Source organism: Heloderma suspectum, chromosome 1 (genome assembly GCF_057233095.1).
Source record: "Heloderma suspectum isolate Gila_16-S chromosome 1, 16-S_ref, whole genome shotgun sequence".
Lineage (NCBI taxonomy): Eukaryota > Metazoa > Chordata > Lepidosauria > Squamata > Helodermatidae > Heloderma > Heloderma suspectum.
The window spans coordinates 185124862-185151652 of NC_139458.1; the positions used below are offsets into that span (position 1 = coordinate 185124862).

At 44.3% G+C, this 26791-nt stretch overlaps 2 protein-coding genes across 9 annotated transcripts in view; one reads left to right on the top strand and one right to left on the bottom strand.

The window, feature by feature from the left end:
* NOSTRIN (nitric oxide synthase trafficking) overlaps positions 1 to 17889 on the top strand; it is a 55365-nt gene extending 37476 nt beyond the window's left edge. For 2 of the 3 annotated variants that reach the window (XM_084812167.1, XM_084812175.1), the window contains 8 exons: positions 4647 to 4745; positions 4829 to 4954; positions 8582 to 8690; positions 10927 to 11015; positions 11374 to 11499; positions 12826 to 12940; positions 14472 to 14594; positions 15324 to 17876. In XM_084812167.1, coding sequence (XP_084668293.1) covers positions 4647 to 4745; positions 4829 to 4954; positions 8582 to 8690; positions 10927 to 11015; positions 11374 to 11499; positions 12826 to 12940; positions 14472 to 14594; positions 15324 to 15475 — 939 coding nt within the window. In that variant the 3' untranslated portion in view covers positions 15476 to 17876. Of the gene's footprint in view, positions 1 to 4646; positions 4746 to 4828; positions 4955 to 8581; positions 8691 to 10926; positions 11016 to 11373; positions 11500 to 12825; positions 12941 to 14471; positions 14595 to 15323 lie in introns of all 3 variants that reach the window. The other variant, XM_084812183.1, reaches the window with a different exon arrangement.
* On the bottom strand, positions 991 to 24936 carry SPC25 (SPC25 component of NDC80 kinetochore complex). Of its 6 annotated transcripts, XM_084812200.1 has the most exons (10): positions 24871 to 24936; positions 23536 to 23693; positions 22530 to 22595; positions 20836 to 20982; positions 19031 to 19126; positions 17711 to 17809; positions 16458 to 16507; positions 8467 to 8572; positions 7151 to 7230; positions 3260 to 4189 (listed from the first exon to the last, which is right to left on the bottom strand). In XM_084812200.1, exons 2-10 carry the CDS (start codon positions 23687 to 23689, stop codon positions 4148 to 4150), a joined length of 840 nt encoding a protein of 279 aa, XP_084668326.1. In that variant the 5' UTR covers positions 23690 to 23693; positions 24871 to 24936; the 3' UTR covers positions 3260 to 4147. The 6 variants fall into 6 exon arrangements, with proteins under 6 accessions (XP_084668345.1, XP_084668326.1, XP_084668318.1 ...); XM_084812192.1 differs by lacking the exon at positions 3260 to 4189 and having other exon boundaries at positions 6688 to 7230; XM_084812219.1 differs by lacking the exons at positions 3260 to 4189; positions 7151 to 7230; positions 8467 to 8572 and adding an exon at positions 991 to 1109.
* Between the last annotated feature and the right edge of the window lie 1855 nt (positions 24937 to 26791).

Sequence of the window (26791 nt, forward strand, 5' to 3'; positions counted from 1 at the left end):
AAAAGCCAGCTTCTTATGCTCCTGGGGCGGACCACAGGATGATGGACTATATAGACCTTTGGTCTGATTCAGCACAGCTCTTCATATGTTCTTAACTCCTCCAGCATGTGTGGTGTAATATGGCCTAGCTGCTCCTGTTCTGTGGCATAACACTCCTGACGTACCTACCATGGACCACAGTGTGCATGCATAGTGGGCTCTTCATCATCTCACCTCCCCCCAACCCCAACAACAGCAGCTCCCTCTGTGTCTTATCATAACCTGCTTTTTAAACTACGGAAAGATGGGCACACTCAAGCCCTTCCACTTGGCAAAAGGGTCTTGCTGGATTTGAGAACTGTCACATTTATTGGCACAACAATCATCCACAAAAGGTGGATATTCAGTAGAAGCAGACATGATCATTGGTAGTTTATTACCTTCCTTGGCTTCCATGCAGGAAACAGAATTGGCATGACAGATGCACAGAGAATTACAGCAGCGTTAATGCTCTCAGGTTTAGCTATTAGATTTAATAGCTCATCCTAACCAATAGATCAGCCTTCCCTAATCTGGTGCCCTCCAACTGTTTTGGACTATAACTCCCATCATGCCTGACCATTGGTCATACCAGCTGTGGCTGATGAGGGTTGTAGTCCAAAACAGCTGGCGGGCCACCAGGCTGGGGAAAGCTGTTCAGGATTCACTCTTCCTTGTCCTATAAAATATTTGTTTGGACTAACTTCTGCTGCTCTAAATCCATTGCAGCAAAAATAACAAACAATCCTGTGGTACCCTAAGACTAACAAATTTATTCTGGCATAGGCATTTGTGGAGTATGGGCTTTTCTACACGAGGCATTTATCATGCGCTTGTCATTCCCTGGTCACGGTTGTTTATAGGTTCTTTGGTGACATTGTGACCCTTCCATTTTGCTTCTGTGTCTAACCAGCACTTTTGGCGAGTTCTTTAGAGTAGGGAAAATGAGGCATTTTATTGTGAAAATGAAAGAAAATATGATTTCCTCTTGTGTATTTGTGGTATTCTGCTATACTACAGTGCCACCTAGAGGTTATGTAGTGGAACACCAGGCAAGGAAACGCTTCTCATGTTGTGCTCCGATCACAATTCTGCAACAAAACCAAAAGTAGATACAGCCAATTAAACTTCGATTCACAGCCTCATGTAGAAAAGCTCTATATCCATAAAACTTTTTTTGTTGCATTTAAAATACAGAAGTTGCTAAAAAGTGCGTTAACAAAAAACCAGCAGCATCAACAAATTTGCTCTAAATTCCCCATTCATTTTTTTGAAGCAGAAGTTTAATTAAATGCTGTTAAGCATCACCACCTCCACTGAGAGCTACTGTATATTTAATTACATGGTTAGGTTTACTCCAACCCTTTTAGCATTCTTCAGTTAAAAGGAACACCTACATAAAATAAATGAAGGGCATGATCCAGCTAATGCTGAAACCAACTTTTAATCCCAGTCAGATTCAATGGGAGAGAGATCATTGTGTCCTTAACGTGTCTGCCTAGGAGTGTTTGAGTCCACCCTTTTCAGCTCATGGGAGTTCTTGATTCCTGAGTAATGAGTGAGTAGTGCCGCAGAGATTTCAGCTGTAGCCATTTCTAAGTTCAAAGTGGAGAAGAGAAGCTGCTGCAGCGTGAAATTTTGTGAGCAACCCACACTACCTAAATGGTATTTGTGCATCCCAAGGTAATACATCGGGGGTGGGCAATATGTGGTGCTCAGGCCACATGCCCCCTGGCCATTTTTACAGCTCCCACTGTGTTCCCCCTACTGCCACAGCCACCGTAATTGTAGCAGTTTTGCAGGGAGACAAGGCATGGGAGCATGTGCCTTGCTTCCAAGCAGAATTGTGCGCCCAGAAACACAATGTTGCTTGGAAACAAGGCCCCTGCTCCCCAAACACCTTGTTTCCCTGCAAAATTGCCACGGTTTTGGCCGCCACCACTGCAGTGCCAAATTTGGTGGCAGTAGGGAATTTGGTGGTGTAGACCCTGGTGGGTTCCAGGGGGCAATGTGGGCCATGAACCCTGGGAGTTGCCATACCCTGTAATACATGATCCAGCTGTGCGGTCCATGTGGGAAATAAATCTACCCCTAATGTACAATGGCCCCCAAATCTGATCTGCACTTCTTTGCATGCATCCTTGGCTACCTGGATTTCGAGGAACAAATCAATGCTCTTCTGATCTTACCACATTATATAGGCATATTTTTTCTTTAATTTGGGGTAATTGTCATGGCTGAAGAGGTGACACAGGGTGTTTTTTTTTTTTTTGCACATTTTGCATTGATTGGGAAGGAATGAGGATGGGTTGCACTGTCAACCAACAAAGGCTTATGAAATGGGTCATGGGAGGGGGAATAAACCTCCCCTAGAAATCAGTTCTAGAAGCGGTGGTTGGAAATTATAGGGAAGCAGATTTCAGCTAAACTTTAGGACAATGGCAGTGAACCTCTTTTGGACCGAGGGCCAGATTTCATTTCAGAGAAGCTTTTAGGGGCCACATTTCAAGGGTGGGTAGGGGTGAAGGCAAAGGGAATGTGGCCAAAGTGGCCAGGCCAAATTCCAAAAACACCAGCATATTGTAGCTGAAAGCTCTGACTGCCAGTAACTAAGGCCCAGGAGAGGCATTTCAACCTTTTAGAATGTGGGAAAAACAACTGCACAAAAGCTGGGAAGCCACCGAGAGATCAGTGGTCAGAGGTCAGGCCCACGGGAAGGAGTGTGTGGCCATCTGGGGAGCCCCTGAGGACCGAATGTGCCCCCAGGCAAGCCAGATTTGGCCCCTGTGCCTGAGGTTCTGTACCTCTGTATTAGGAGAACCGTCTTAACAGTAAGTGCTGTTTGTCATTGGAACAGACATCCTCAGGAGGCAGTGAGCTCTTCTTTGCTAGAGGTATTGGAGCAGATATCTTGCAGAGTAGATCCTGCACTGAGTATGGAATTGGACTAGATCAGGGATGGGCAGACCTCAAACTTGCAGGATCTACTAAGTTTTTCACTAGAATCCCAAGACCTAGCAACCTGAGCCTAGGAGTCTGAGCACAGGGAATTTGTTCTGAGTAGCAGAACTGAACGGAGTGCACGATCTTTCTACACCAGTGATGGGCAACTTATGGTCCTGCAGTTGTTTTGGCCTACAACTCCCATCAGGTGCAGCCAGCTTAGCCAATGGTGAGGGATAATGGGAGTTATAAGCCAAAACCTCTGAAGGGCCACAAGTTGCCCATCCCTGTTCTACACAAAAACCCACCTACTGGTTAGCCCAAGCACTCTTCACTTATGCCCCTTAATTTATGGCAGGTGGGACAGAGGGAGTCCTTTTGTTGCTGCTATTGTTAAATAAGTGGGAGTCAGAAATTCTTACTGATCTACTGAAAATCACCCAGAGGTCTACCAGCAGATCCAGATCTACCTTCTGCCCACTCCTAGACTAGATAAACTCCAAGTTCCTTTCCAATTGCATAGTCCTACAACACCCACTTCCCCTTCACAACTTGAAAAACAGCATCCTTTACTGCTTGTATGCCTTTCAGGAGGCCCTGCTTACCTAAGCAGGGGTACGAACTCCCCAAGGCTGTAGTTACTGCATATACATTTTCATGCTTACAAGAAAGTACAAAGCCCGCCTTTTTAGACTGGGTTCCATGACATCACTTAAGATTTCAGTATAGAGTGGCAGCAAGATTCACAGCAAGGATCAAAGACCTGCTTAATGTATAAAGACATCTTTGCTTTATGTATAAGATCTATGGTTCATCACACATTATCTGCCAAATGCCTGCATGGAATGAATCCTGTTTGGTCTGGATAAATATACTGAGTAAATATTGCATTCAGCCTTCGAGTAAGAACCACAGTAAAAAATCTTTGCATCCTGATTAATCAAAGATACATGTCTGTAAGATGTTGGAGCAGCCTTGCTTGGTTTTGGTATGGTTGCTAGCTTTGCATCACACCGTATACACACAAAATAACACACTCACACATGCTCCTTTTATATGTTGTATAAATTGTATTTTTACCATTTCATTAGGTGCTGAGCTCCTACATAGGCTGTTTTACTGTAGTTGCTCCATAAGCATATCAGTTATAGACAAATAATTATAACTGGGGAGTTCCTTCGTTTCCTTAGTGTTCTTGATTTATTATGTATCTTCTTCTTTTTGTTGCCTTTATTTCAAAATAAAAATGTTATGTGATAAATTAAGATGGAATGCCAAAAAGCAGTGTCTTCTAAGTACTTCTTGCATAATAACCAGAAATATAGGTGCTGCTGTAGAACAGCCACATTCTGCCTCCAGCGCATTTCTTAAAGTGTGCTTGGTTTAAACCACTTCCCTAACTTGGTGTCCTCCAATGTGTTGGACTACAATGCCCATGCTGGCTGGGGATGCTGGGAATTGTAGTCCAACACATCTGGAGGGCGCCCAGTTGGAGAAGGCTTATCGGATCATCCCCAAGTAACCCATGTGAATGACTCATTCTGAAACACAACAGGAATCACTTGTGGGGAGCTGTCCCACTGGCATAGCTCTCCTGGCTCCCCATGCCTTGAAGCAGGCAATCTGTCTCATGCTTCCCTATTGTCCTTTCTGTGTGTGCTAATTACTTTCCCCTTTTTAAGCAGAGCGTTCTAGACCTCGAAAAGGAGAGACTGCATCTTCTGTGCAATACATTAAATCGTTACAACCAGCATCTCTCCAGTTTGGGACAAAACCTCATTGCTGTACGTACTTCTATGATCTTTCATTTCCCATTCATATGGCCAGGCCTTGTCCCCATGTCTAATCTTGTTTGTCATTATTTTAGTGCCACACAAGGATTCACACTGCCGTCGCTGAAGCTGACGCTGACAAGGACACTCAGATGTTGGTGGAAGAAATGTCCGTGCCCTCTGCAGAGACCAAACAGGAGTTCTTGCTTACAGACTATTATGTAAGTGTATTACCAAAGTTTTTGCCACGATGCGTGGTAGGAGGATTGTATATTGCAGGAATCCCTGGAGGTGTCATATATCTCAGTGCATTCTATAGGAGCCTTCTGTGTGTCCCACCACCAGTGGGAACGTCAAGTAGGACCTTCTCTGTCACAGCACCTTCTGGGAGTTCCACAGGGGTTACTGGGACTGGTAGGACTTTTTTTCTGTCTAAGCATGAATAGGATTGTGCCCTTGATTGTTTTCAAAGTTTTGAATTGTTTTTAAAAATTTCAAATTATTTCAAATTTTTACATTTTTTAAAGAAGCATAACATTGTTGCAAGTTTTAACTGTATGTTGCCTTGCAAGCCCTAATTGGGCTGAAACATGACTCATAAATTTATTAAAAAATAAAACCGTGTTAGAGGGAGCCAGATCTCAACAGTGGCCATGTGCAGCACTTTGCTTTTCCCCTCAGGGGTAAATGACAACTACTCACTTTTGTGATAGAAAGTCAGTGGGTGCACTCTGGGGAAGTTATTCACATGGGGACTAAACATTCCCTGCTTTGTTTGAAGTTTGAACCCAGTCACTGAAAATCAAGTTTGCTCCTGTCTGCCTATCTCTGGTTTATGTTCCTTAGGTCTCATCTGTGTGCAGGCCATGAGTAAAACCCTTTATACATGAAAGCATTCCATGCACAAACTTCACTTTTATATGCATTTACCATGTTCACTGGCCCATTCAGGTGTAACATTAGCAGTAGACAGGCCAGGTGAATTAGTAGCTGGCCTATGAACATTACACGTGAATGGACCAGTGCACACGGTAAATGCATTTAACTGTGAAGGAGTGCACATAGGATACTTATATGCATAGGGCAAGGGTAGGCAATTTGCGGCCCTACAGGTGTTTTGGCCTACAACTCCCATGATTCCATTGACTATTCTGGCTAGGGCTAATGGGAGTTGTAGGCCAAAACATCTGGAGGTCACATGTTGCCCACACCTGGCCCAGAACCAGTACAAGTCAGGCCAGAGACAAATGAGAGTGTGTTGGAAGAACATGGAGATTAAATTTTGAGAACTGGCTTCTGTATTAATAGATAACTACTATGAGAATGCCCAGGACTTGAATATTGCTAATATTTTTACGATTATTGGAGGGAGCAATCCTACCGGGATAGGCAGCCGCCTCCAAATCTGGAGGCAACTGCCTATCCAATGCAGGGCAAGAGAAGCGTGGAGGGGATCGTCCCCTCCGTGCTTCAGCCGCCCTGCATTTGTGGCTAGACAGCCGATTTCAGCTGTCTAGCCGCAGGAAGTCGGAGCGGGGGAAGCGGCAGCTGGATGACACGTTGGATGTGTCGTACCAGATTTCTGACTTCCCCACCCTGGCACGCCCCTAGGAACACCCCATTTTTGCTGCTCTGTGCTCCTCTTCCGAGTGCGGGGCAGTTCCACACTGCCTGCGAGGCAGCGCCGGAGGGGGTTAAGGTCGGTTCTCAGGAAACCAACCTCGGAGCACAGGCTCATTCATTCAAAATCAACAAGATATGATTTTGACTATGGCCACTAGTCTAGCCGCTGACTAGCGGCCATAGGATTGCACCCTAAACGTGCTTTGTTTTTGTTCTCTCTTGCCAGAAAGACTATTGCAATTCAGTTTCGATTCGTCATGAAGAATGCAAGCTCAAGATTAGCCCCCAGATGTAGAACATTTCAATCAACAACTCAGCCGCACACTAGATCTTTAAAAGGGCTTGCGATATTTCCATTTCAGTGCAGTATTTGCTTCACAAAGGACTGGTGACAAATCAAGGTTCAGTGCCAGTTCTTTAACCACAGAGGAAACAATGCCGTAAATCAGAAACAAAGGTCCACATAGTCACACAAATTACAGTGGAAGAAGCTTTCATGACCATGTGTGTTTTTTTCCCTTTATCTTTAGAGAGCTTCAGCTATTGGGTGGTATATAAATAAATACATACATACATACATACATACATACCTATACATTGCAATCCAGTGTCATAATAACTACAATATAATACAATGGCAATAGAGGGCTGCTTTTTCAGCATTGTACCTTCTCTTTTCCACTTAGTCACAATATTTTATTGACTCAGCACTGATGCATACGTGTTGTCATACAACCCTACAAACCGATCTGGGGTGTCCAGACAATGGATTTGGATAAGCTCATCCCCTGTACCTGTTGTTCTTCATGAGCAGAGCTTGGAAAAGATTTCAAATGTGTGGATGTCAGCTTTCGTTTTGGGGGGCAGAGTGCCTCTACAGAGAAATGAAAATATTAATAATACTGCATTCCTAGGTGACAAACCTGTTCCTCACACTTTCTGGGCTAGCTGGGATCAGGTGTTCAGTATCTTGTTGATTTTGAATGAACCATCTTACATTATAGTGGCAACCTTTAGCTGTTTGGTTTCAGACAGTCTCCATGCTTGTGAATCATTTCATTGAATTTCTGCTTCTTCTGAAGCATTTGCATAACAATCTTCTGCTAACAGAATGGTTGATTCTCTGAGGAAATCTTAATATTGTTAACTGTAATAATATCAGTCTTAATATCAAACTGTTTCATATTGATAGCAGTAATTTAAAACAATGCAATATTGAGTAAATAGCAATGTTTGTGCTTTATTCTAATTGCATTTCTCAGGGTCTAGGGACTTCAAGATCAGCAAATATAGACCCCAAGGCCAATCTATTAGTCTAAAGGCACTATCCTATGCATGTTCAGACAGAAAAAAGGCCCACAGCTGGGAGTTGTAGGCCTTTTTCTTCGGTCTAAACATGCATTGGATTGCACCCTAAATCAGTCTTCTCCAACTGGGCACCCTCTAGACCTCTTGGAGTACAACTCTCAGCATGCCCAGCCAGCATGGACAATGGTCAGGAATGGGGATGGAATTGGTCAATAGCTGGCAGAGCATGATGGGAGTTGGAGTCCAATTCCTCTGGAGGGTACCCAGTTGGGAAAGGCTGGCCTAAGTAATACCAGATTGTCCCCTTGCTGCCAACTCAGAGGCATCAGGGGAAGAACTGATGCCTGTGGCAATGGGACCTGTTGCCGGACCACTTTAGAGAAGATGATGGAAGAGAGTCTGATCTGCCACCTTCCATCACTTCAAAGTGGCCCCCTCTGAAAACTAGTTATCAACCAAGACCTTAGGGACAATGTACAGGTGAATTTACAGCTTGCTGTCCCTCCTGCCTTCACCTTAGATGGCGAGAGTCCCTTCCATCCATCAACGCTGTCCACACTAGCTGGAAATCTCCCTCTGCATTTTTCTTTCCATAGAAAATCAAGATTTGTATCCTTACGTGCACTGATGGGGAACTTCCTTCCCTAGCCATCAGTGCTTTTCTATTTCAGACTAATAGTTGAAACTTTTTTTTAATGCATGAAGCCACTGCGGACTAAAGCATGCTGTCATTTGTACTTGATTTGTGGAGACAATGGCAGTGCCATCAACATTCAAAGCACTCTTGAGTTGAGGGTATTACCAGATATGTGCTTCATCCCAGGCTTGCGCTTTTGATGAAGTTCTTTTTCTGCTTCAATGCGTCGTTTTCTTTTCCCTCTAAATTGCATGTCTGGGGTTTTTTTCCCCTGTAAAAGGAGGAAGATTCTACAAGCCTAATTGAAAAGGAGAGGAGACAAGCTTCCATCAAAGCTAAAGTGCTACGCCTGCAAAAGGACCTAGAGAAGGCCGTACAAGACAAAACAGGTTATCACACACTTTCACAGTGTGCCTTGGTATGGCATACTAAAGGGCACAATCCTGTACACCCTTGCACAATATAAAGAGAAGCAACAATTTAGAGAAAGCCTGTGGCATGTTCTTGATCCTCCAAGTAGTGCTTTAGGGGTTCATCACATGGAGCTTTTATCCTGCTATTGAGATGGCTCTCTTTCTCAGAAATTTGTGGGCTCTTTACATGACGCTGCTAATGTCCAAGGCGCCTCCTGCCATTTTCCCCAGCCCATCTCGTGTTTTCCCGAAATGCAGAAAATGTGATATTTTCCTCAGCCCACGGAACAGGAGCGCCATGACCACCCTGTGAAATTCTCCAATAGCAGAAGAAACTGCTGCGTCTGCCTGCTGTGGGCGTTTGTTTTCGGTTGCTGGGGGCACGGTCAGAATGACGAAGGCATTGAGAATGGGAGCGGGGTTGCAGGAAGGAGACCCGAGAAGATTTGACAGACTGGAGGTCAAGAATCACCTGCTGATTGTGACTCCTACCTCTGCATTTCTCAGTTGGAGGGAGAAGAGGGTAAAATGCCTCCCTGCAACAAAGAGAGGCACATCTGATCCCCCACCCCACCAAGCTCAGAAGCAACGTCCTCTGTTGTTTCAGAGTACTCTATTACTTTCAATGGGATTTATTCCCAAGTAAGTGTGCCAAGGGTTGCAGACTTACAGGGTGATCTTATGTCTACTCAGAAGTAAGTCAGAGGTTTCCTGGGGGCTGCGAGAAAACAGTACAGCAGAAGTTAATCTACGAAAACAAGACTCCCCCCTCCCGCCTTTGCACATGTGCCAGAGAAGGAGGGAGGCACTCCCTCAGTTCAACCCATGTGGCTGCCCTGTAAAGAAGCCCTTTCTAATCCCACAAAGAAACTGAAAGCAGGAAGTTCCTGAAAGGATGTGGGATTTACTTACTGTAGAGGCCCCCTTAAAGTGCAATCCTATGCATGTTTAGACAGAAAAAAGTCCTACAGCTCCCAGCATGCCCCAGCCAGTGTGGTTGGCTGGGGAATGCTGGGAATTGTAGGACTTTTTTCTGTCTAAATGTGCATAGGATTGCGCCTTAAGTGTTTTAAATAAGCGCTTCCAGACAATACAGAGTCCATAGATTAATGGTTTAACACGGATACAGCCTTCCCCAACCGGATGCCCTCCAGGTGTGTGGGACTATAACTTCTATGCTGGCTGGGGGATGCTGTGAGTTGTAGTCCAACACATCTAGAGGGTGCCAGTTTGAGGAAGACTGGTTCCAGAACTTATGAAAAATTTCTAAGGAAGACATTTTCATTGCTGAGGCTTTACTACATTGGAGTAGTGCTCAAATTCACTCTTCATCGGAGAGTGATCAAATTAAAGTGGAAAAATGCACTAGGCATCCATAACTAAGAAGCAAATACTTCAATTTATAGTGCAAATTGGCTGTGGCATGCAAAATTATTAACAATAAATACAATTCCATGTTCAGAATGAATCATACAAATTTTCCTATTTTGTTTGATTTATTATGACTGAAATATTGCAAGTCAAAGATCCCTTGAGCTTTCAGCATGTTTTGAATTGCTGCCTGGTTTTAGTCTTTTCTCCCCAGCCAAGAGGTTCTCAGGAAGCCGTCTAAGGCAGGAGTGGGCATCATGTGGCCCTCCAGATGTTTTGGCCTACAATTCCCATGATCCCTCACCATTGGCTATGCTGGCTGGGGCTTCATAGGAGTTGTAGGCCAAACCATCTGGAGGGCCACATGTTGCCTTGCCCGATCTAAGGGCATATTTAGCCTCTTCCTTCTTAATCTTTCAAAAGTTAATAAAGGCCGTTTTTTTTTTTAAATTTAGCTTCATTTGTTCTCCTTGCATAAATGACTTTATGGGGTCCTCCACCTGATTATGGTTTTATTGTGTTATTGCTGCTGCTACTAATATCTAGCCTAGTTGTTTGATCTCAAGATTTATTTTTATTTCATTTAAATTGTTTCTAGGCTGCCCTGTTCACTGCTTTGGGGGCTTAAAGGATTGAAAAGCAGCACATGAATTTTAATATAAATAAATATCCTGAGAATTTTCTAATGGGACTATAACTCATCACAGTTGATTTCCAGAGACTTTTAAAAATACACAAAGAATTAGTAAACATTCTGTGCATGGAAATCCTACAGTACAGATTAAAGAGTTTTAAAAAATGTTTCTGCAATGGTAACTTCTTAAACATATTTTTTTTAAAGGCTTGGAACGAATGCTTAAAGCTTATACAGAGACTCCGCAGTTCTCAGACGCAAAGAATCAGAACGATATCACTGCACAGCTGGATGAGGTACAGTTAATTAATATTTACACTACCTTTTTAATACCTATCTCTGCTTAATGTTTGTTTAGTTGAAATCCAGTTTTAACTAAAATCAGTGTAAATTGAAATGCCCAGGTCTCCCACAATCACTAGTAGATTCACTAGGCAGGTCTGTAAGAAAATAACTTGCCAAATTGGTTGTGTCAGTTTTATTTGACCTTTGATTTTAGGACAAGAGACAATGAGAGAAGATGGGCATCTAAAAACTGGGAGCCTGGTTGTGTGTCTCTAACCCCGCCCCCAAGACAGTTGAAGTCAGCGTGCAGCAAAATATCCTTTTCCTAATACAGTATTTTTTTGTTTTTTTACATTTCTATTGCTAAAGACGACTCTGAAAGTTACCCTTTTGCAAGCAAACCACTTCAAGTTGGCCAGCGTGCTAGCAGAAGTTGAACAAAAGCCTAAACCGACACAATCTTGGAATGACTGCATTTCAAAATGGAAAGAAAAGGTAATAGGAAGGGTTGTGGCACTACGCCAAAGTGCATTTAGGCTGCAGTACTATCGTCCCTGGGATGATGATTGGACCACCCCCACTGAGGTTGGAGAGCAGAGGGAGCGCTGCCCTTGAAGGGGGAGTTCCAACCTCAGATCACCCCTCTCTGCCCCCGCAGAAAGATCTGCAGCTCTTACCTCCCCAGTGTGAGCTCCTATTGAAGGCTGATCCACCCTTTCTTGATTTGGTGCCCTCCAAACTGGACAACAACTCCCAGCATTCCTGACCATTGGCCGTGTTGGCTGGGGTTGGTGGGAGTTGAAGTTCAAAACATCTGGAGGTTGAGGAAGGCTGGATGATTCACTGTGTTACGGGAAAGAGAAGTTCCCATTTGCCTAGGTTTTCTCTCTGCAGCAAGCGCTGTACTGCATGGAAGGGAGACAAGTGTCTCAAAATACATGGTAAATGCATGCGTAGGAATCTCAGCCAATCCCAATTTCTGGCCTTGTCTGCGCCAAGCATTTTCAGATTCTCTGCAACATCACATCAGTTGCGGGACAAATAAGCATTCTTACAACATCAGTTGCACGTTGGACAAATAGGCATTCTTCTCTCTAGCAGCCCTCTACTAAAAGGAACTCTGAGCTACCTTCCCCCTCTAGAAACTGCCCCATGTGTCCTATTGTTACAAGTATCAGCAGATGTCATTTTAGTATTGTAAGATAAAAGACAAAGGTTAGACAGCAATGATGGATTACATTATATTTGTTAAAATAATATTTAGGGTGCAATCCTATTGGGATAGTCGGCCGCCTCCAAACTCGGAGGCGGCCAACTACCCAATGCAGGGCAGGTGGGGTACAGAAGGGATCCTCTCCTCCGTGCTCCAGCCACCCTGCATTTGCGGCTAGACAGCGGATTCTGGCTGTCTAGCTGGGGATGTTGGAGCAGGGGCAGGCGGGCGGGTGGGGGAGGCCAGACTGTGCATAGGAAGCGTCGGAAAAACACTTCCGCAATCTCCGCCTCTGGAAATGCCCCCTTAACGCCTGCTCCACACTGCAGTTATGAGCACAGAGACAGGGAAGAACCATGCTGCCTATGAGGTGGCAAGGGAGGGGGCAGGGAGTGCGGCTTCTGGGGACCCAGCTCAGTTCCCAGAAACCAAACAACCCTGTGGCCCTCTAGGCACTGTCTAGCGGCCATAGGATTGCTCTCCCCAGGTATCTATTTTGATGTGACTTTATTTACAGAGGTTTTGCCAAAAGCAAATCTATTTTTAGCACATCATCTGTATCAGGCAATGGTGAATAGTCATTGTTTCCCTTTTCCCAAAACCGTTAGGACTGTGTGCATAGTTCTGTGGTAGTCACTTGTCCAGTTAAAATGAGACACTGCAAGCGAACGCTAAGCACCAGGGTCACCAGTGAAGAAGGAGCTAATGCAAGCTGCCTGCCAGGTAACGCCACAATTCATTCACCAGTAGACCAGTTGTTGGTTGTCTTGTCTCTTATAGAGCTTTTCTACATGAGGCTGTTAATCACTGCATCTACTTTCAGTTTTGTCGCAGAACTGGGATCCGAGCTCTACACAAAGAGCTTTTCCTTCCCTGCTTTTCTACTACATAACCTCTAAGTGGCAATGTGGAAAAGTGGAATATTGTAATTACACAAGTAGGAAAACAAGGCTTCCTTTCGCTTTCAAAAATACCCCATTTTTCCCACTCAAAAAACACCTGGGAAAGTGCCCTTAAAAAACAGAAGCGAAGCCGGAGGGACATGATGTCATCTAAAGATAGACAACTGTAAGTGAGGAATCACAAGGGCGCAATAAATGCCTCATGTAGAAAGGCTCATAATCACAGAAGTGGCAAAATGGCTGCCATTCTGAAAAGTACCAAGTGAAATGTTTGAAGGTAGTAAGCGGTGTCATAGTTTAGGTCTGAATTAAAGCATAGGAAGGACAGCTGAGGCTGCTGGCCGACACAGTGGATCTTACCCTATCCTTCATTAACTCACCTCTTACTCAGCCTTCCCTTTGCTGCAAATTCAAGAGTGCTCCAGCCCACATGCTTAGCAGCACTGCTATTGGTTACACTAAATAAGACTGAGCCAAAACAGCTCTTCATGTCAGATTCACTTCCATTTTTCTTTTTTGGAAAGGATGACCGTTTGTGTGTGCATGGGGTGTGGTGGGCTCCTTCCGCTTTGGGAGACTTTCCCAGGAAACGGTATAACTCCAGTTACCCGCTTCTCCTCTTTAAGCAGGGGGATAGGAACTGAGTGGGTGTTATAAGGCTGTTCTCCCCGCTTCTTCCATGGAGATTCTCTTCATCTCCTATGCCAACCTTCTCCAACTTGGTGCCCTCCAGATGCCGTGGACCTCAACTCTCACCAGCCTCAGCCAGCATGGCCAATGCTCTGGAATGCTGCGATAGCAGGCCAAAGCCTCTGGAGGGCACCAGGTGTGGGGAAGGCTGTCTGAAGCATCTCCCATCCTCCATTCCTTTGAATTGATCAGAGATAGCAGAGTCACATGACAGATTTTTAAAATATGCACAGTTATTTATTTAAAACAATTTCTTATCAAATCACAGGGCAATGTAGAAAATTCACTAAAACAATTAAAATACAAAGATAAAACAACAAACAAAAATATGCTAAGCTAGGTGTGACTATGTAGTTACAGTGCTTTTTCTACACAAGGACAGGGAGAAAGAGAAAACAGACATAGGGTTGCCAGGGCAAAGCTGAAACTACCATCAAACATCCATTTTCTTAAATAATTAACAAGGAGTCAACGTCCCTAAAATGGAACAAAATACTTCTGGTCCTTCAGGCCCAAGCTGTTTTCAAATCTGTCCCTCCTAAAAAATTAATTCAAGAGCTATAATTGGGTAGTTACTTAAAAAACAGTGCTGCAATACAAGCTCCAAGCCACAATTGTTACTGCCTGTTGTAAATATTATTACTTTTCATTATACTTTACAGCAACCATCAGCAATTCAATGCCAACATCTTTGCATCCAGAGAATGGTGATTCAGTATATGGAACTTGCACAGCTTTGTATGATTACTGTGCAGGAAGGGAGGATGAGCTTTGCTTGAATAAAGGTAATATTTCCCCTTCCATAATCTCTCTCTACAGAAATACTAGTCTGAATGAGAGAAAAAGGCAAAACCCAATCCCCCTAAGATTTTATCACCACCACAATGAAAACAAACCAACCTTTTTTTAAAATGTGCAAACAAAAAAAAACTATTTTTTTTTCAAGCTCGTTTTCTAGGGCATAAAGCCCATTGAATGCAATGGCACCTGCTTCGGTATAAACAAGTTTAGGGTCGTATGACATGTTCCGATTTCAGCTGTACTGATTTCCTCAAGTAGTGGGTATGATCCGTGGACACTGGCCATGGTGCATCTCTAGGGGCCAAAGCAGAAGTGCACTTCTTCATTAAAGAGAAGCTCGCCTGTTCAGCTATGAACAGGCAAGCGTTAAAAGCCAAAGGGAAGGGGAGTAAAACCACCACTTCCCCAGCTTAACTCATTTTGCTACACTACTTTAAGCCAGTTTCCCCCCAGTACTGGTTCATCTGTCTTGGCTCTGAGCATAGGCACAGAAGTACACACAAGAGCCCAAGATGCACTCAAACCAGTTGCCCTATTTTGGTCTCTAAGGGAAGGGAGGCCCTTTCATTCTTTTGGAGACGTGGGGGGGGGGGCGCTCTAAACACACCTTGATCAGATGTTTGTGTAAACTCTCCCTTAGAGCTATTTTAAGTAAGTATGTGGTGTGCTTGATTAAGGAAGTGAATGTAACACAGCGTGCATTGCCCTACTAGGAGACATGATTGTAATTCATCACAAGGAAGAGGACGGATGGTGGTATGGATCTATAAATGGGAAAAAAGGTATTTTTCCAGCTACATATGTGGACGCATTCATTCCCTCTGCTGGCAAGAGCCTCACTGTGGATGAAGAAACCTCTCTTTAAACTGGACAGGCAAGATGACCAGAGTTTGGATGGATTACGAGTCCAGCTTACGATGCTGATTTATTCACTTTGGCAAGACATCAGTTCCAGAATCTCTAAATGCCTATGCTTTCTGTGCTCAGACCTAAAACCTTCCAAGACTGTATCTATAGAAAGCTTTGAAAGATTCAACATAGAGCTCAGCTTCCATTTGGTGAATTATCACACCATCATAAAAATTAAAAGTGATTATCAGACCAAATTCCTTTTGAGCTAGTTTTTTTTTTTTAATTAATGCAGTGACACCAACAGTTAGGCTGCAAACATTTACACACTTACCTGGGAGTAAGTCCCACTGAACTCAATAGGGCATTAATTCTGAGTAGACATATATAGGATTGCTCCATTAAGGGAACATCACATTGATTTATCATTTAACGACTCGTTACCTGATCCACCATGCTAGCTGGCTCAAGTCTTACCATGTACTGGAAAAGAAACCAACTTTTTGCTTATTTCTTGTTAAAAAGCTTAGGCAAGGGGAAGCCAAACTCTACTATAGCCCATTCATACACTGAGTGTGACACAGCCAAGTTCCACATGCAGCTCTTAATGAAATACAGAAGGCTTCTGGAACAACTAATGATACGAAGCCCTTCACAAGGGTGAGTAACCCAGAAGCTTGTACTGCCAGAGGGAACAGGAGCTCAGATCTGCAAGTGCAACTCTGGTGAAATCCCAGAGCTTGATCTGACTCATTGGAAGGCAGGGATGATAATCACAGATCAGGCAGCCTGTACTCACCCACTTCCCCCAGCTCTGTTTTGAAGATGAAGCAGTTAAAATGCATCTAGCTTTTATTCTTTTATTCAGAAAGAAAAGGGGACAAGAATTGGTATACACACAGATTTACATATATAGCAACATATCATTTAAAAGTCAAAGCCATAAAGTCTTTCCTAACGTTAGCAATAAATGCAGAAAAATTGTTGGTTTCTCTCACTTTTAGCTGCAGTTCTTCTATACGGTCCAAGGGAGGAGAACAAGAGATCACTAGGAGGAAACAATGATATAAATCAGTTCTAATTTGAAAATAAAAGAACCCTATGTGGCAACATATATTTAGACTTATCTTCAGGCATACCAGCCATATATGACATTGCAAAGAGTGTTCTGCCTTAGCCACTGAGTACTCTGTTTAGCTTCCTGTGAATATAGATTTGCCCCATCCCTTAAGAAGTGTGGTTACTTTGTATCATGACTTCTAATAGCCTCCATGCGAATGGCCTTATAGTTCCAGGTATTCTGCAACACAGCACTGGCCAACGTTACATATCTATTTAAGAAGCTGAACTGGAATTACAAGGCTGTCTGCCCACATTGGTAAAGGAGTGTAAGCAAGCTTTCAAGTTGCACAGCACTTTTCTTCAAGCAGGAATAAGACAGGGAAGACACAACAAGGTAAGAACTCAAAAGAAGTGCCTTACAAGTTAGTTTAAAACTGGAGCATCGAGCCTATTTCATCTTGAAGGCCAAATTCAATTCTGGAGAAGCTTTGGGGGGCTGTATTCCAGTGGTGGGCAAGGCCCAAATACCCAAAATCCCAGCCTATTCTAGCTTAAAGCTCTTCCTGCCAGTAGCATTTCAACCTTTTGGAGCGGGAAAAGCACATGCAAACGCCAGGAAGCCACCAAATGAAAGGCAGTTGGGGGAAAGGGCGTAACCCTCAGGAGAAGCCCGGAGGACCAAATTTGGCCCGTGGGCCTGAAGTTTAAAACCCTTGACACCCCTGGTTTAAAACCTTTTCAACTTAGTTTGAATAGGCAGTAGCCCATAAACGATGGTTGGCCTGTGAAGAAGACAGGGAAATACTGAAATGAAGGGCATACAGAAATGCAGATTGTTACACAAGCTAGTACTTTGTTCAAACCCTGCAGTTAGTGAATCTCAATATATTTACAATCACAATTCTTGTCTCAAATGTTAGAAGTCCAGCCTGAATTGGGTGACATAAAAAAGACAAGTGAACCAGCCTCTATGGAACATACAGATCAAGTTACCAAGAGAGAGCAAGTAGAAAGCCACAGAAATTATAGGTGGGGGGTGAAGAGAACAATGAAGGCAATCCTTCTTACAATTAATCCAGTATCTAAAGCCTTTTATTAGTGTGTGAAGAGAGACAGAGAATGAACATGTGTGGCTGTTTTCTTTAAATCCAGCGTAAAACTATAAAATCAAAGATTGCTTTATACATACCTTCATAAGCTCCCTCTTCATTTATGGAAAGGGTAAGCATGTATGGCTTGTCAAAATCTTTCTGATCAATACCGCGGAATATAAATTGCAAATGATTTGCTAGATGTAAAAAATGAGAATGTATTCAGACCCCAGAGCGTGTCAGATAAAATCCATTTGCATGCGTTTTGGTTCACTGCAAAGTTGTAATATACTTTCACATCTATTGTATTTTTCCTCAAGTCAAAGAAATCGCTTGAAGTGGCAGTCTCTCCCCCCTCTGTCTAGATATAGTACCAGTCACCACATATTTTGTTCGAACTATGCTTCAGAGATAGTGAGTTGGATCCAGAAATCTACAACTGCAGTTTCACAAATGGAAGCGGGGGGGGGGGGGGATTTTGCTGATTTCCCCGTGTATCTCTCTTGTGCCCCTGAAAACCCAGATGGTTGGGGGACCATCAAACAGCATGGAAGGAGGCTTCAAGCCTTTCCACAAACAGAGGTCTCCACTGGATCACAGCCCCTTTTGTGAATGGGAAGACTTGTGGAAAGGCTGCTCTGGATCTGACCAGTGATTTATGCAACATGAACTAGCACCACATCATGCGAGCTTGGGCTATCAGTTTTCTAAATACCTAGCCTATTGCTCAATCAAAACTGTACATTTCAGTTTCAGGAACTGCATTTGGAAGAGAAGAGAGAACGTGTTTAACAATAACTCCATATGAAACAAAACATAGTCTGCCCCCTATGCAACAACCCAAGGTGCTAAGTGACTGGATACACCAAGGTTACCTTCAGAAAAGAGCAGAGATTATTCTGGGTTAGGGTATTTAGAAAGCTGATAGCACAATCAAAGATAATGTGATACTAGTCTATGTTGTATAAGTCACTATCTCCAAAGCCTGGTAAGTGAACAAAATCTATTATGCTTCTTGTTGCAGTTAAGTGGAAAAAGAAAGAGTTTTACATGTTTGTTGCTTTGTTTGCAAAATCCTCTTTTCCTCATCGCTCCTCTAAGGTGAGATCATCACTGGTAACTCTGACAGTACTGATCAGTTGGAGCGGGGGACAGTTCCCAAGACGATGCACATGCAGTGCGTGTGCAGATGCTGAACACGGGGGCATTGTCCTCTGCAGCAGCCTTTTGTGCTGGTGACTGGGCAGACCAGCATGGAAACCTCTTTCTACTCAACCTCCCTCTTGTTGCACTAGGACAATACTCAGCAAAAGGCCAACTACTTTTTATGGGAGGAAATAGTGAACGGATTAACGTTGCTATAGAAAGCCGGCTTTCGTCACTCTCTGAAATAGCATACATGTGCACAGCAGTCTTACCACAAGTTTTGCGTATTTCTAACCCAAGTCGCTCTTTAAATAGCTTTTCAGCTTTATGAAGTCTTTCCTCCATTTCTTCTGTGGCTTTGTTTTTATCTGAGAGATTTAAACAAAACAAAAGGTCAAGGTTTTTCCCCATACCTTTAAACTTAAGGGGAATTTCTGTTTAAGTGTTTGGTAAATGTGTCAAATCATGATGTCTTTTCTTTTCCGAAACATCACCACCAGAATTTTACAAGCGAAGAGTAAATTCATGTCATTTTTAAAAAATACATCTGCCACCATGAAATTTTCATTTTCGTGACGTGGCTTGTGAATTTAACTCACAATGAATACCTCCTTGATGTGAACATGTCTTTCTAATTTTATATAGCCACCTAATTTTTTAGGTATTTAAGAGGGTTTTTAAGGCCATCTTCCCTCCCAAGTTAGAAAACAAGTCTTACAGTGCAATCCTATGCATGCTTTCTCAGAATGAAGTCCCATTGTGTCAAATGGGGGCTCCGATAGCATCTGGTGATGTTGTGATAAACTCTGAATTATAGGAGCTCACAACAGCCCACAAAGAGAATCTATAATCACACTCACAGGAGATAGCAAAACAGGATTGATCTATTATTTGTACTCAAAAGGAGCTAACACCCTGGTTAAGACCTCCATCATAATACACAGGCATCCCCAAAACAAACAAAAACCAACCAACCACAAATAAAATATCCCAATTAGGTTTACAGGCCATTATTGCAATCCTGTGCAGTTACCTGGGAGTAAGCTCCATTGAACTCAGTGTTGCTTACTTCAGGCTGCATAGTTTTTAACCTGAGCTTAAAATAAAATGTCTTCAGAGAGCTGAAATTTATTTATTTCTTATATTTATATCCCACCTTTCTTCCATCGTGGAACTCAAGGTGGCTACATGTGGTTCCCAGGTGGTCTCCCCTCCAAGCACTTTCCAGACCCAGACCTGCTTAGCTTCACCAAGGTGGCTGCCTCACATGCCTTCAATGTTTAGCTTTTAATTTAAAATGCAAACTGTTTTGCTAGCATGCAAGTTACTCATCAAAGTATCCAGCCTCTGCTTGATTGTTTTCCTTATTCTGACTCTCTCTATGCCAATATATCAATCAACAGCAATACTTAAAAGCCGTGTTATCACCTCATTCATTTGCTAGAGCAAGCAGAGTCCATCAGTTACCCTGGCTTTCCAGCAGATGACATCATCACTCCTGCTCTAAACAGAGTCCCAGGCTCTCTTCACACCTGGCATTTTATCCCACTACAAACCAGTTCTTTCCATTTCAGATCCTTTCCAGGATTTAGACTGGCCCTGTATACAGGCATCTCTAATAGCGCATCCCTCCACTCTATACCTTTTCACTCCGGTTCTGTGCTCCTGTTCTGTGGACTGGAAAAAATACATTTTTTGCGATTGGGGAAAACACGGGACAGGCTGGGGGAAATGGCAGGAGAAGCCCTGGAGGTTAACGGCGTCATCTAAAGAGCCTGCAAACTTCCATGACAGAGCCATCTCAATGGCGGGAAAAAAGCTCCACATGAAGAGAGCCCCAGAGTTTCCACAACATCAGACTGCATTTACTATGGAGAAGTGGTGCATACATGGGGCTGCTAGATCAATATAAAATAAATGGCAGACTGAAAGACAGCTGTATTATACATTACACTACGTGAGAGACAAGCTCCATGTGGGAAATGGAATGTAAAGTGGCCTTAGCTTGCACATTTCTCAAACAGTATGGCACAATACAACACTTCTCGAATGTATCAGCTTTTTGACTGCAACTTACTTTTACTTTTTCTGATTAATTCTTCCTTGAGCTCTTGGATGCTGACCTTCAAGTCTGTCTCTTGTTTTTCACCATCCTTAATACTAGCAAGAACTTCTCCTAATTTCTCCTGTTTTTCTTCAATGGATTTGTTCTTTTGACAGACCTCTGCATGAAACATGGAAAACTGGAGGTTGAATCCAATGGTGTTAGTCCACTGACAGAACCATGAGCTGGGGGGTAGGAGAGATTCCCTCAAAATCTGCTCTAGCGGGCTGGGAAACCCTCCAGAGCAGATTCTTGGGTGGTACAGAGAGGGCTGCCGGGAGTAGGAGAGAGGAGAAAGTCCTGTTGCACTAGGAGATTCTCACTAGGGTAATGTTAGATTTAACCATGGATGTTTATTTTTAATGCAAGACCCACTTACAAATCTGATTTTATTCATGAGCAATTCCAGTGACACACTCAAAGGGGCGTCACTCTCAAATGGATAGCCAGTGTGCTGTAGCAGTGAGAGTGCTGGAGCAGGACTCAGAAGACCCAGGTTCTAGTACACACTTGACCATGAAGCTGAGTGGGTGACTTTAGGCGAGTCACTGATTCTCAGCCTAACCTACCTCACAGGGCTGTTGTGAGGATAAAATGGAGAGGAGGAGGTTCATGTACTCTACCTTGGGCTCTTTGGAGGAAAGATGGGAAATAAATGTAACAAACAAATAAATGAAGGTACTCAGATGAAAATACGAAATGTAGAACAAACACTGGGACATATGCTATCTCAACTTGATAAAAAGTAACATTTGTGTCTGTCTCTACTGTATGTGAACTGCATTGAGCTCTTTAAAATGCTATATAAATGATAAGTATTAAATGGTAGCCCTGCCACTGAAAATTCAAGATTACAAAAATAAATGTACTGAGCATGCATATGTAAAATGAAAAAAGGATAACCTCTTGGCTACTTAGCTATGCATCACCTGGATGATATCATATTTACAGTGGAACATTACACCGCTGTCATCTTTGGGTGAAAATAGACATATGGCTAACAGGGGCAGGGATGATGGGAGTTATAGTCTAAAACATCTGGAACTAGAGTTTGGTTTGGACATACATTTGCTGCATTCCAAGGCAGTTGTTTAAAGGTCAGTGAATGTGTGTCCGAACCACACCATGCCCTAGATTGAACATATGTATGTTTTCACCTTATTTTAAAGCACACTAGTCACAATCCAACACAAAGGTATACATGCTTAAAAGCCTGTCACATTCAACAGGCTTAAGACACTGGCCATTACTGAAAATGGTACACTGGGGCAGGGAGAGGAGAAGGAGTGACTTTGGTGATTCATATCAAACTCTTTAGAAAAAGAACTGCATCTGGGATGTTTTGCTACAAAACAGGATAATTAGTTCAGCTCATAATTACATCCCCTTGCAAAATGCTACCCAATTAAACCTTTGGATGAACTGTTTGTGTATCTCAAAGATGAAAATGAGAACACCAGGGCTGCGTTAAGCTTACTTGCACTGCATTTATCTATTTACTTAGACTTGAATAGAAACCTAAAAGCAAAGCTGTTCCAGACATTCCACATTTAGAAAATAGACACCATGCATAAACATGATATTCTGCTTGTTCTGTGTGCTTTGACATCACATACTAGCTCATGCAAAAATGTTTTAGGAACAGTAAGGACAGACTCATGCTATACCATTTGTATACTCGTGAAATTTGTTGATTATTTCATCTCCTTCTTTCAGTCTCTTGGACCATTTATCTGTAATTTAAAAAACAGAGTTATCTGCCACTGCAATCCTGAAATGTTTGTGCTAGTTTATATTCATATTCAAAGCAGTCAACAGATACAAAGATAACTGTCCTGAGTTATTCAAACAATCTAAACCCTCAAAAAATGTTCTTTACAGCAGGGGTGGGCAACTTGTGGCTCTCCAGATATTCTGGCCTACAACTCCCATGATCGCTCAACCATTGGCTATGTTGGCTAGGGCTGATGGGAACTGCAGACCAAAACATCTGGAGGGCCAGAAGTTGCCCACCCCTGCTTTACACCCAGATATAGGTCTCTCCCGACATTGCCGAGAGATGAGGGGGAAGGACTGAGGTAGGACTCAAATGGATCACATTTGGCTCTTCCTTCTCTACAGTCAGCCTCTCTCCCAACCTTCTCAGCCACAGAAGGGGGAAGGTGGGACACATATCTGCAGCAACCATGGAGGTGTTTTTTTAAGGGTACACTCCTTTCTCCATGTTGCATCCTGACTTCCCTTTCTGTATAGGAAATTGTGTTTGTCCATGCACTTGCCATGTGTGACAAGTGCCTGTGTTTATTTCATCACATGTCCATGTAGTGACGGACTGCACAACCTTGTGTCCCGAGGATCGCAAGTGATGCTGGCTCAGAAGTCAGGGCTGCACACATACACAACCCAGCAAACCTGATCCAGATCACTCTTTCCTTGAAGCAGGGAAAGAACCATCTGTATGAGGATCTCTAGGGGAGGAAAGGGAGAGCCTTCTCTCCATCCCCTCCCCCAGAGATCCTGATACAGATTGCAATGGCAGGAAACGAGCGAACTGTATCAAGATTGTGGGGGCTGCACTCAAGGCCCAGGGGGCACATGCAGCCCCCCAGGCCATGTAGCAGGAAGCACCAATTGGGATGGCAATAGCTAATAATAAATCACATGCAATTTTACCTGAAAGCTTGCTTATGGATTCATCCCATAAATCTCTTAGTCCCAAAGTCTGATCAATAGATTCACTGCAACAAGTGGTTTGAAACTTAGTCCAAAATTCCTTGATCTCTTTTTCAAGTATTGCCAGTTCATCATCATCTTTTGCCTGGGCCATTATTCTGAAAACAGATCAAAGTATAATCACACAGAAGTCTTGTTGGCTAGATTAAGGACAGCAAGCTGGGGCACTATAACCTAACTGCTTATTTACAAAGCTCATGCGTCCAAGCCATTTAGATTTCACAGGCCAAAACCCTAGATATAAGAATAACTGCAGCTGTTTTCTACAGTGTTTACAATGGTATGTGTCATTCCCAACTTTAAAACATCGCAAAAAGCGCCCTCAGCGTGTTTGTAAATATGCGGGTGTATTGCAAGAGAAGAAATCAATCAATAAATAAACCAAATAATTCCAAAGTATGTAAGACAGTGAAACAGACCAACCGTGCGTTGACAGTGACCGCTATCATGACTGTGCACTTTCTGTCCCAAAAGTTTTCTAAAAATGGTAGCGGGACGCTTACAAAAGTAATTTAAGGGGCAACCCTACGGCCACTAGATACTGTCTACAGGGCCACAGGATATGCTCTTTCCCGGGAACCGACCTCCCCCTTTGTCCGCGCTGCCTCCGAGGCTGAAAAGGGGCGTCCCGGGGCGGGGAGAGCGGCGCTGTGCGTCGGACGGCAGTTTCCGCCCCCGGTCGGCCCGCCGGGAGTAGCAAGGCGGGAGAGGCGCGGAGGGAGCGATCCCCCCCGTGCCTCTCCTGCCTTGCTTAGGATGGGCGGTTGCCCCCGGGTTCGGAGGCGGCCGCCTATCTAGTTAGGATGGCGCCCGTAAGGTTGCAGTTCTATGCCTGTTTAGCCGAAAAGAAGTCCTCCTACACCTCCCAGGAATACCGGGAGTGGCAGCTCTTTTTTGCCTAAATACGCAGAGGATTGCACCCTGAAACACTTTTCCCCTTCAAGTTCCCATTCCTCATGAAACTATTCGATTTTGTAAAGGTTTTTTTTTAATTTTATTTATTTTTTGTAAGCGCCTAGGCCGCATGATGAAAATAAGTACAAAGCAGAAACGTCCTTGCAGGAGTCGTCCCGATATGTACGGCACACCGGAGAACGGCGGGCCCTGCCCCCCGAGGCACGCGGGACCGGGACAGCTGGGAGCCCGGCCAGGGAACCGGGCGGCTCTCGGAGCCTGCAGGAATTCTGCTCTCGGCCCTGCCGCGCCCCCCGCCGGCGCCCCCCGCCCCCGGCCGTGCGCCCAGCCAACTCGCCCACCCCGCTGCCCGATTCAAACCTTCCATCGCTTTCGCGCCCGCGATGAACGACTTCTTTCCCGCATTGGCTCCGCGCGCGCGCGCGCGAGGGAGGGAGTTGAACGGAGCTAGCGATTGGTTCGCGGCATGTATTCCAGGAGGGGCGCTGGGTCAAGCGCGGGGTTACTCTCTCGCTATTGGACGAGAGGCGCGATGGGTATGACGGGAGTTGTAGTTTAATAACTCCTCTAGAAACTCAAGCTCGCCGCCTTCTTGCCGTGAGGCGAATGAGAGCAGCGGCGGAGCAGCGGCCGAAGGGGCGACGCGCCCCCGTCGCTGGTCTCGTAGGAAGACAGAGCCTGGCGGAGCAGGACTGGCGCAGCGTGCCGTTTGCATCGTGGCCGACCAGGTGTCCCCGCTCTTCCGCCATCTTGCGCCCTGGGCTCTGCCCCTTCGATACAAGGAGGGAGACATTGGGTGGGCCGTAGGGGCGCTGCCTTCCTCCTCGTCAGACTCTTGGGGTGTATCTATCTAGCCCAGTATGCTCTAATGTCACAGGCAGGGGCTTTCCCAGGAATTACGCAGGAAAAATCTGACCAGCTTCTGCTCGAGCACCCTTGCAACGAGATGCTGGGCACTGAATCTGGGACCTTCTGCATGCTAAACATAGGTTCTACCACTGAGCTCCTTATGGCCCCTCTTTAGACCAGAAAGGAGAGTTCCCCGCCCTGTATGTTTCTGTACCATTATTAGGGCACAATCCTATGCATGTTTAGACAGAGAAAAGGCCTACGACTCCCAGCATGCCCCTGGGGCATGCTGGGAGTCGTAGGCCTTTTCTCTGTCTAAACATGCATAGGATTGCGCCCTTAGCTGCCTAATAATAGGCGGCTAATAATGGGCATAGGGACCGCGGTGGCTTAGCGGTTAAGACGCTGAACTGCGGACTGGAAGGTGGCCAGGTCAGCAGTTCGAGACCCGAGTGCCGCGTGACGGAGTGAGCTCCCGTCTTCAGTCCCAGCTTCTGCCAACCTAGCAGTTCGAAAGCAAGAAATTGCAAGTAGATAAATAGGTACCGCCTCGGCGGGAAAGGTAACAGCGTTCCGTGCACCTCGGTGTTCAGTCATGCCGGCCACATGACCACGGAAGCGTCTTCGGACAGCGCTGGCTCTTCGGCTTAGAAACGGGGATGAGCACCACACCCTAGAGTCGGATACGACTGGTTGGGGACACCTTTACCTTTAATAATGGGCATACATTAACTAGGTGAAGCCTTTCTGCCTTGGAGGTTGACAAGTGCAGAAAGTTTCCGTTCTTGAATGTCTGCCTGTCAAAAAGGCACAAGTGTTCCAGGGATACGGGGAAAGATGTGCAATCGTGTCTGTTTACCAAGACTATTCTATTCCGTGTTTTATTTAAGGTCTAATAGAGGCAACTCTGTTTGTTAAACGTGCAGCCCAGTTTCCCATTAAATCAGCCTGGCTGGGGGATGCTGGGAGTTGTAGTCCATCATATCTGGAGGGCGACTGGTTGGGGAAGGCCGCACTAAATTATGTTGATATGGACACACTTCTGTGTAGACTGGACTCATGGAATTGGGACCATCATGTGAAGCATCCTATTTGCCACCATAGCAAGCCAACCTAGTAGCAGGTTGAATACCAGCACAACTTTGTGCAAAATGTGCAGTGATAGTAAGCGGGCCAACAGATAGGATTTATAGGGTCTTTAAAAAGCAGTGAGACAGAGCAGCAAGGATGTTGTGTTAGGAGCTTAGTAACAGATACAAAGTGGGCACCAAATAAAACTGTGTCAAGCAAACTTTGTATTCTTCTGATTATTAGTAATAATATTGAGGAATCTCCACTGGGGCAAAAGTTAGTTGTTTCAAGAGGGATGGCCTTTGATGGTATGTCTGAGTATGAAGAACCTCAAAACTTCATAGGTTACAAGATGAGTCTC